Consider the following 9655-nt stretch of genomic DNA (forward strand, 5'->3'; position numbering starts at 1 on the left):
CTCATTAAATATCAATACTATTTTATAGTATTAGATTAAATAGTCATAAAATTTAAAATAAATAGAGTAAAGCGGTAGCATACTAAATTTTATTTACAAATTTGCAATTAAACTACTAAATCTATGCAGGTGAAAGTTTTAAGAGCTGAAAATGTTAGACGAACACGACTTTCCACGATGATATGATATTGTCAATATAAGCTCTAGTGACTTTGCTTTTGGTTTTGAGAGACTTTTATGTCAATAGAGTTAGTATCCAACCTAGGACACAAACATTTAGCGCCAACAAAGAGCATTTTGTGAGGACGCGCTCGCTTGCTGCCTCTGCCATTATGATGGGTTAGAAACTTCACTCCTTCCATATGATCCAACATGTTCTTATTTTGGAGGATCAGAACTGGCATGCCCATTTAATGGTATTCACAAGCTGGTTTTTCCTCCAAACTCCCAAACCGGGTCACAATCATAATCTAATTTATCTTTCCGATTCACCACAAATTTGTGAATGGAGTTGTTGGCTTAGTTATGAGGAAAATGCCAAGCTTATAGCGCCATGATTCAAACGGCAGTTGAGTCGCCGCATTGTTCGTTAGCTCACTGATTATGGTCTTTACATTTATGAACACTCTCCACCACCAGCAACTCCATATCTGGAATCAGGTTTTTTCTTTTCGTTACATTTGAAAGCCCTGAAAATTAGTTTCTTAGTCTTTTGGGAGAGATGGAGATTGGGTCCAATGGGGGATCAGACCAAGACCCACCTCCCAAAATGGAGGAACAAGAAGAGAAACCAAGCAAGAAGATAAGTGTTTCCTTTTTTGGTATGTTTGCTGCTGCTGATGCAATTGATTGTTTGTTGATGCTGTTTGGAAGCTTAGGAGCGTTTGTTCATGGGGCTGCTCTTCCTGTTTTCTTTGTTCTGTTTGGTCGGATCATCGATTCTTTGGGACATTTTTCCAGACATCCCCATACACTGTCTTCTCGTATTGCTGAAGTACATTGCACCTTCCAATTCTCCAAAACTCTCTTCATTTGTTCATATTTGTTAAAACTCTTATTTTTGCATTGGCAGAATGCTTTATTCTTGATCTATCTTGGCCTCATTGTGTTGGCATCAGCATGGATAGGTGATTCAGAATTCCATTTCATTGTTGATTAGAACATGTCTGGAAATGGGTTGTTGAGATCAAATTACTGAAAAGGTTGAATTTACTGGAATCCTTGACTTTGTTTGTAGGTGTGGCTTTTTGGATGCAAACGGGAGAGAGGCAGGCGGCAAGGTTGAGAATGCAGTATCTCAACTCAATTTTGAAGAAAGATATACACTTTTTCGACACGAAGGCCAAAGATTGCAACATAATCTTCCATATCTCAAGTGATATGGTTCTGGTTCAAGATGCCATAGGCGACAAGGTGAACTTTTGTACTTCGGATTGTTTGAGGTTTATTGTTCTAAGTATTGAGTGTCATCCATTTTCTTGTTGCAGATAGGCCATGCTTTGCGTTATTTCTCCCAATTCGTTGTTGGGTTTGGCATTGGATTTACATCAGTTTGGAAACTGACGCTTCTGACTTTGGCCATTGTTCCATTGGTAGCCATTGCAGGAGGTGCATACACAATCATCATGTCCACTCTATCTGAAAAAGGTGAAGCTGCCTATGCTCAAGCTGGAAACGCAGCTGAAGAGGTAAACAATTTTCTTATTTCACAGAGCTTTTTGCTTGGAAACCCCTTTTGCAAAGCTTTTTTCTGCCTTTTCCTCAGGTTATTGCACAGATTCGAACAGTGTACGCATATGTAGGAGAAAGTAAAGCCGTGGAGAAATATTCCGAGTCGCTTCAAAATGCATTGAAACATGGGAAGAGGAGTGGTTTTGCTAAAGGAATTGGCGTGGGGTTTACATACAGTCTTCTGTTTTGTGCCTGGGCTTTGCTCCTCTGGTATGCCAGCCTACTCGTCCTCCGCCACGAAACAAATGGAGGGAAAGCTTTTACGACGATCATCAATGTCATCTTCAGTGGATTGTAAGTCCATCTTATCTTGAGGAAGATTTTATGAACATATATAAAACATTAGATTATGCTAAACTAGTTCTTGTGTATACCAATAGTTTCATGTAGTAACAAAAAGCAGAAGATTTTGTGTTTGAACACTAATGTCATTTAGAGTGGGAGGTATTGTGTTGGATTCACTAATGTCATTTTCAGTGCGCTCGGTCAAGCTATGCCGAATCTCGCTGCCATCGCAAAAGGTCGGGTGGCTGCAGCCAACATCTTTAGCATGATTGACTCAGGTTATGAATCATGGTCGAGGTCGGATAATGAAGTAGCATTGTCAAATATAGCAGGGAAGATTGAGTTTTCTGAGGTTTCCTTTGCTTATCCCTCCCGACCCCAACTGATTTTTGAGGAGTTAAGCTTCTCAATAAGTGCTGGAAAGACAGTTGCAGTTGTTGGCCCCAGTGGCTCAGGAAAGAGTACCATTGTTTCCATGGTTCAGCGTTTCTACGAACCATCTTCAGGTTGGTTGAGTCATGAAATATCCTTGGCAGTTCTATGGTCTCGTGTCGGCTCGCCCACTGATTATTTGAAGTTTATTAGGTAAGATACTATTGGATGGATATGATCTTAGGTCTCTTGATTTGAAATGGTTGAGAAGGCAAATGGGGTTGGTTAGTCAAGAGCCTGCCTTGTTTAGTACCACAATAGCTGCCAATATTCTTTTTGGTCAAGAACATGCAGCCATGGATGAGATCATTGCAGCTGCTCAAGCTGCAAATGCTCATTCCTTCATTCAAGAACTACCAGATGGTTACTCAACTCCGGTTTGTGTCCTCTAATCTTAATACTCATTTGAAATACATTTAATTTGAGAACGACTTACTTCCGGGAGTCGACGTGTAGGTCGGAGAGGGAGGGACGCAGCTTTCAGGTGGGCAAAAGCAGAGGATTGCCCTTGCAAGGGCAGTTTTACGAAATCCAAAAATATTACTTCTAGATGAGGCAACCAGTGCTCTTGATGCAGAATCAGAACTCATTGTTCAGCAGGCACTGGACAGAATCATGTCGAATCGAACGACGATCATCGTTGCGCATCGACTTTCCACAATTCGAGATGCCGATACCATCACTGTCCTGAAAAACGGTCAAATTGTTGAGAGTGGAAATCATTCAGAATTGATGTCAAACAATGGTGAGTATGCAGCTCTAGTAAGCTTGCAAGTATCAGACCAAGTGAATGATTGTAGCATAATATCTCCATCTAGGAGTTCCGGGCGTTCTAGTTTTCGAGAATCTTTTAGCTTTCATAACAGTATACAAGATTCCAAGTCATTCAGAGAGACTGAGCTACAATCAGCCAACAAAGATTCAAAAACTTCGAATTCTCCTCCGTCGATATGGGAGCTACTGAAGCTAAACGCACCCGAGTGGCGTTATGCAGTACTAGGATCGATCGGGGCAATTCTTGCAGGCATTCAAGCTCCTTTGTTTGCACTTGGCATAACCCATGTCCTATCTGCATTTTATTCTCCTCATCATTCTCAAATCAAAGAAGAGGTCCAACATGTCGCCTATGTGTTTGTTGGAGTTGCTATTCTCACCATTCCTATATATCTGTTGCAACACTACTTCTATACCTTAATGGGAGAGAGACTTACCGCTCGTGTTCGTTTGCTGTTATTCTCAGGTTTCTTCGTGTTCTTAAACGATATCGCTCGGGATTTTATAGTCACCGATGTTTACGAATTGATTCTTTTTCATCCATTTTGTCTGATGTTTGCCATCAACCAATTGCAGCTATCCTTTCCAACGAAGTTGGTTGGTTTGATTTAGATGAGAACAACACTGGATCCTTGACATCAATCTTGGCATCCGATGCAACGTTAGTAAGAAGTGCTCTGGCTGACCGTATATCGACGATCGTGCAGAATGTAGCGCTCACTGTGGCTGCATTTGTTATTGCCTTTATATTCAGTTGGCGCCTTGCAGCTGTTGTTGCTGCTTCTTTGCCCCTTCTTATTGGAGCTTCAATAACTGAGGTAACTTTTAAAGTTCACCACTAATAACAACTAGCTGTCTGAGTAACGTCTCAACCCACAGCTAGCATATATTGTCTTCTTTGGGCTTTTCCTTTCGGGCTTCCCCTCAAGGTTTTTAAAACACGTATGCTAGAGAGAGGTTTATAAAAGATGTTTCGTTCTTCGCCCCAACCGATGTGTTTTTTGCCAAAGTTGATCCATTTCACATCATATTCTTGCCCCTGAATGATGATTTCTTTCAATGAATCTGCAGCAACTATTTCTCAAGGGCTTCGGAGGAGATTATAGTCGAGCATATAACCGTGCAACTGCTGTAGCACATGAAGCCATCGCCAATATACGCACGGTTGCAGCATTTGGTGCTGAAGAAAAGATCTCAAGTCAATTTTCCTTTGAATTAAACAAACCCAATAAGCAGGCCCTTCTGAGAGGCCATATTGCTGGCTTTGGCTATGGCGTATCCCAGTTCTTTGCATTCTGTTCCTATGCACTTGGCCTTTGGTATGCATCAACTCTTATCAAACACAAACACTCAAACTTTGGGGACATCATGAAATCTTTCATGGTTTTGATAATCACATCATTAGCAATAGCAGAAACTCTGGCTCTTACACCTGATATTGTAAAAGGCTCTCAAGCATTAGGATCAGTCTTCAATATTCTCCATCGGAGAACCGCCATAGATTCCAACAATCGATCTGCCGAGATGGTAACTAACATCAGGGGCGACATTGAATTCAGAAACGTGAGTTTTAAGTACCCTGCAAGACCAGATATCACAATCTTTGAGGATTTGAATCTAAGGGTATCTGCAGGCAAGAGTCTAGCAGTTGTCGGTCGAAGTGGGTCAGGAAAGAGCACGGTGATAGCATTGGTGATGAGATTCTACAACCCCATGTCGGGAACTATCTCTATCGATGGGCGTGACATTACAAGCTTAAACTTGAGATCGTTAAGGATGAAAATTGGGTTGGTTCAACAAGAACCAGCTTTGTTTTCCACAACAATACATGAGAACATCAAGTATGGGAATCAGGAGGCATCAGAAATTGAGGTAATGAAAGCAGCTAAGGCAGCTAACGCTCATGGCTTCATCAGCCGAATGCCGAATGGCTATGCAACGCACGTTGGCGACCGAGGAGTGCAGCTCTCTGGAGGGCAGAAGCAGAGGGTGGCAATTGCTAGAGCAATACTGAAAGACCCTTCCATTCTTCTGTTGGATGAAGCAACAAGTGCATTGGATGCAGCCTCTGAGAAGCAGGTGCAGGAGGCTCTTGACAGGCTAATGGAAGGCCGGACAACAATTCTCGTCGCCCACCGGCTTACAACCATCCGCAATGCCAACAGAATCGCCGTGCTCAAGAGTGGCAGAGTGGTTGAGATTGGCAGCCATGATAGCTTACTGAAGAACCCCAACAGTATCTATAAACAGTTGGTGAACTTGCAGCAGGAAACGAGTGTGCAATCGCTTGAGTAGTTGGTTTAGCTGTTGTATATGCCCCATGGGTGTGTTTTGTGCTGTAATCTTATTCTCTCTCACCTACTTCTTGAGTAAATTCTATATTTTAAAGTGAATGCATGAAACTCAACATTATATAGCTTCCATTCCAATTCTTATGAACAACATTAACTTTCTTGCTCTCAGTTTTTTCGATTCTTCCTCTCGGTTAGGAGAAGAACAGCTCAAGTCCACCGCTAGCAGATATTGTCCGCTATGGTCTGTTATGTATTGTTGTCGGCTTCATAATTTTTATTAAAACGCGTTGTCTAGAGAGAGGTTTCCGCACCATGCATGTTTTGTTCCACACAATTCACCCCCTTGAGAGCTAGCGTCCTTGTTCGCATACTACTTCATTCCCTTCCACAACCGATGTGGGATCTCACAATCCACCCCCCTTGGAGTCTAGTGTCCTCGCTGACACACCGCTCAATGCTTGACTCTGATACCATTTGTAATAGCCCAAGCTCACCACCGCTAATAGATATTGTATGCTTTGACCCGTTATGCATCACCGTATGTGAGATCCATGTCACTCAGAAAGAACAATGAAACATACCTTATAAAAGTGTGATAACCTCTCTTTTTGGACGGCACCTTTTCAATACAAGCCAAAGCAGACAATAACTGTGAGCAGAATTGTGAACTATTTCGGTTTCTTATTTCTCAAATTTAGAAATTTTTAAGTTCTTTTCCGATTTATTTCCAATCATAAACAAAAATATTAGTTAAATGGATAATTAATATTGAGCAATCAATATTTAATTTTAACAACTTATTTTCATATAAAGTTTTACTTTTTTTAATTATAAATTTAAAATAACAAGAAATTGGAAAGGATTACAAAATATATTATAAAAACATGAAACAATAAATAGATACCAAACTTAATATATAAATATATATATATAGTTCCAAAGAGGGAGCAGAACTTGGTGTTTGGGTAGCGGTTGTAAGGGCTTGGGTGTGTACAAATGGGCTTCGTCCTTATGCATGCAGCGGTGTGGTGTGGTGGGCAACAGCTTGGCGCTATGCGTTTAGCCGTCTGCTTGATTTGGTTCATATTTTTTAAAATTGTAAATGGAAGCCACCAATAATGTTTTACCATTTCATTAAAAAATAGCTCATTGCTATAATGATGAATGGATGTTTGGGATGTGGGAATAAAGAAATGAAAGCCTCGTCAGTCATCGGTCATCAGCCACGCTTTGGCGCCAAATTAGGCAGCCGTACAATCGACCCATCTCAACGACTCCCGGTAATTTAAGGCAACTTTGGGGCCAACTCGAATTAGCTGTCAAAATCATTTTGCTCGCCTCAGAAAGGGGAAGGGCTCAGTCGCCGGCGAGGCTCTGCTGTCTTTCAGCTTTCGATCATCTCCGATAGAAAGAGAGAGAGAGAGAGAGAGAGAGAGAGAGTGTGGATATGTTATCGGTTGCAATTGAAGACGAAGAGAAATGGCTGGCGGAAGGAATCGCTGGAATTCAACACAATGCCTTCTACATGCATCAAGCCGTGGTATCTCCAATCTTTACACTAACTCTTTTTCTTGAATTTCAAAGGTTCAATTCTATTGGACAATCCCTAATCTCTCCGTAGTTATTGACGTTTATCGTCTCAGGACGCGAACAATCTCAGAGAAGCCCTCAAATACTCGGCTCTGATGCTTTCGGAGCTTCGAACTTCGAAGCTTTCACCACATAGATATTACGAACTCTGTAATTCCCCTTTTCTAATGACTAATCATTTGTGTATCGACTGGATCGATTCCTTGAAAGGCGATTTGATTTTTTTTTTCTTTTTTTGCTGTGTACATCGTCTTAGATATGCGAGCCTTTGACGAATTGAGGATGTTGGAGATATTTTTTAAGGACGAAAGTAGGCATGGCGTAACGGTCGTCGATCTGTACGAACTCGTGCAACACGCCGGGAATATATTGCCCAGACTGTGAGTGAAAATTGGCTAACGTCCTAAGGCGTCAAACTTAAGCTAATTAGTTATGCATTCTCGTCTTCCTTCATCTTTTGATGGCTGGCTCATTCTATGGCGGAAGAGCCATCTCTATAATGCTGATTCTGTAATGACTGGCTTATTCTGGATAGGAATAGTTTTGCCATGCCCCGTCAACCTCAGTGGATTTTTCATTTTTTATCTTTCTTTTTCTGCATCTAGGTATCTCCTTTGTACGGTTGGCTCAGTCTACATGAAATCTAAGGAGGTCCCGGCGAAGGAGATCCTCAAAGATCTCGTGGAAATGTGTCGTGGAGTTCAACATCCATTACGTGGTCTCTTTCTTAGAAACTATCTAGCACAAGTCAGTAGGGACATATTGCTAGATATTAATTCTGAGTGCGAAGGGTAAGATGATAACTTAATTCGCCTGTTTACCTTTTCTCTTTTAAGGCAGATTTGCATTCTAGAATTCGATTACTTTACTTAAGATTTTTCTTGTAATTCTTGTCATTAAAAGTTTGTAACTGAGAACAGCAACAGCTTCAAATGTACTTGATAGAAACTAGTTTCAATTGTGGATGCGTATTTTTAAAACTTTGAGCTATTACTCCACCTTTTATTCCTATGAATGAATGGACAATCATAATTACTGTGATTGTAAATAAGTAAGCTTATTCTGGAAGATACTATGATTTGTTTATTTCATTGGAAGAAAACATTTCAATTGTCCAGAATGTGATTTTAGTTTATATTGCAAATATGAAAGCTGAAAATAAGCCAATGTAATTTTGGCTTCCTGCAGCGATGCTGACACTGTCATGGAGGCCGTAGAATTTGTGCTACAAAATTTTACTGAAATGAATAAACTTTGGGTGCGAATTCAGCTTCAGGTTTGTGGAACATTTGAACTTTTATTCGTCTTGTTTGTGTTTGTATGTGCATGACACCAAAGTGCTTGCATGCCATGGAGGTAAAATGATCCATGAGGGCACGATTTTTGGCCATGCAGGTGTTATGGTGTGTGCAAATCATTCCTACACTTTGGCGATCCTGAGTTGAGGCCTTCAATTGCACTTTTTCATCTGCAGGGACCTGCTCGGTTGAGAGAGAAGCAGGAAAAAGAGAGAAGCGAACTTCGTGATCTTGTAATAATTCTGAATATTGTGAGAACTCTGCATACATTACTTCAAGAGATTATCCTTTCTCTTATATTTCTGTTCCAGGTTGGAAAGAATCTCCATGTTCTCAGTCAGATAGAGGGTGTGGACCTTGAAATGTACAAGCAGACTGTTCTTCCTAGAGTCTTGGAGCAGGTCTCTAATTTTGTAGTCGACATTGATCTGTCTATTTCTTCCAAGCTTTTCCTGACATAAAAAAGAAAAAAAAGGGTAAATTACAGTACGTCCTGATTACCTGCATTCTTCTTGTTGCATGAACAGGTGGTCAACTGCAAAGATGAGTTATCTCAGTACTATCTGATGGATTGTATTATTCAGGTGTTTCCAGATGAATACCATTTACAGACGCTTGAGACATTGTTGGGTGTTTGCCCGCAGCTTCAGGTGAATAACTTACCTCAGTTTCTGTAAGATTTAATTTATTCTTACTATTATCAATATATTTCTAATGGCTTTTACAACTTGTTGCCAATGATAGGTTATAATATTCGATTTGTGATACAAAAAAGTGGTTGCTTGATGTAGTTGGGCATTTCCCATGCAAATATAATTTTTCCATCATCTCCTTTAGAATTTTTCAAAATAATTAGGGAGTTTCATGACCCCATTTGGGTAATGTGGGTCCCCTAAAGGTTATTTCTTGGTTTATTGGTTAAAGATTATAGTTAATGTTTATTATGTCTTACAAAAGAGAAGACCAGTTCATTCTATAATGATACTTTCTTTGTAATCTGATCTAAGTTTTGTGGAAGACTAGTTTTTCTGCTGTTGTTTGGGGTTTCTAGATTGTGAGAAATAACATTATTTTTAGGGAGAGGTAGAGATTGAGTGAGGAAGTCTGGGGGGCTAGGTTTAATGCCTCGTTATGAGCATCGGTTAATAGACCCTTTTGCTGGATTGGAGCCCCTTTTTGTAGTTACTTTTAGGCTCTGTCTTCCCTTTGCTTTATTTTGGGCTCTTTTTTTTTTTTTTTTTTTTTTTTTTT

At 40.3% G+C, this 9655-nt stretch overlaps 2 protein-coding genes across 3 annotated transcripts in view; both read left to right on the plus strand.

Moving 5' to 3' along the window:
• The first annotated feature begins 603 nt into the window (after positions 1-603).
• Positions 604-5661, plus strand: LOC111443220 (ABC transporter B family member 13-like). The gene is made up of 10 exons (XM_023080939.1): positions 604-994; positions 1073-1127; positions 1238-1413; positions 1488-1688; positions 1766-2025; positions 2209-2522; positions 2602-2825; positions 2905-3688; positions 3799-4040; positions 4294-5661. The coding sequence occupies exons 1-10, from the start codon at positions 722-724 to the stop codon at positions 5515-5517; spliced, it is 3753 nt and encodes a 1250-aa protein (XP_022936707.1). The 5' UTR covers positions 604-721; the 3' UTR covers positions 5518-5661.
• Positions 5662-6715: 1054 nt separating this feature from the next.
• Positions 6716-9655, plus strand: part of LOC111443516 (vacuolar protein sorting-associated protein 35B-like) — a 9326-nt gene continuing 6386 nt past the window's right edge. The window contains exons 1-8 of one of the 2 annotated variants that reach the window (XM_023081355.1): positions 6716-7056; positions 7160-7256; positions 7363-7486; positions 7712-7897; positions 8295-8382; positions 8581-8637; positions 8716-8805; positions 8932-9054. In XM_023081355.1, coding sequence (XP_022937123.1) covers positions 6964-7056; positions 7160-7256; positions 7363-7486; positions 7712-7897; positions 8295-8382; positions 8581-8637; positions 8716-8805; positions 8932-9054 — 858 coding nt within the window. In that variant the 5' untranslated portion in view covers positions 6716-6963. Of the gene's footprint in view, positions 7057-7137; positions 7257-7362; positions 7487-7711; positions 7898-8294; positions 8383-8580; positions 8638-8715; positions 8806-8931; positions 9055-9655 lie in introns of both variants that reach the window. The other variant, XM_023081356.1, reaches the window with a different exon arrangement.

This window comes from Cucurbita moschata, unplaced genomic scaffold (assembly GCF_002738365.1).
Source record: "Cucurbita moschata cultivar Rifu unplaced genomic scaffold, Cmos_1.0 Cmo_Scf00005, whole genome shotgun sequence".
NCBI lineage: Eukaryota > Viridiplantae > Streptophyta > Magnoliopsida > Cucurbitales > Cucurbitaceae > Cucurbita > Cucurbita moschata.

Coding starts and splice junctions, on each gene's coding strand:
- LOC111443220 (XM_023080939.1), top strand. CDS start 722: ATGGAGATTGGGTCCAATGGGGGATCAGACCAAGACCCACCTCCCAAA. Junction 3,689..3,798: donor TCGTTTGCTGTTATTCTCAG/GTTTCTTCGTGT, acceptor AACCAATTGCAG/CTATCCTTTCCAACGAAGTT. Junction 4,041..4,293: donor TTGGAGCTTCAATAACTGAG/GTAACTTTTAAA, acceptor ATGAATCTGCAG/CAACTATTTCTCAAGGGCTT.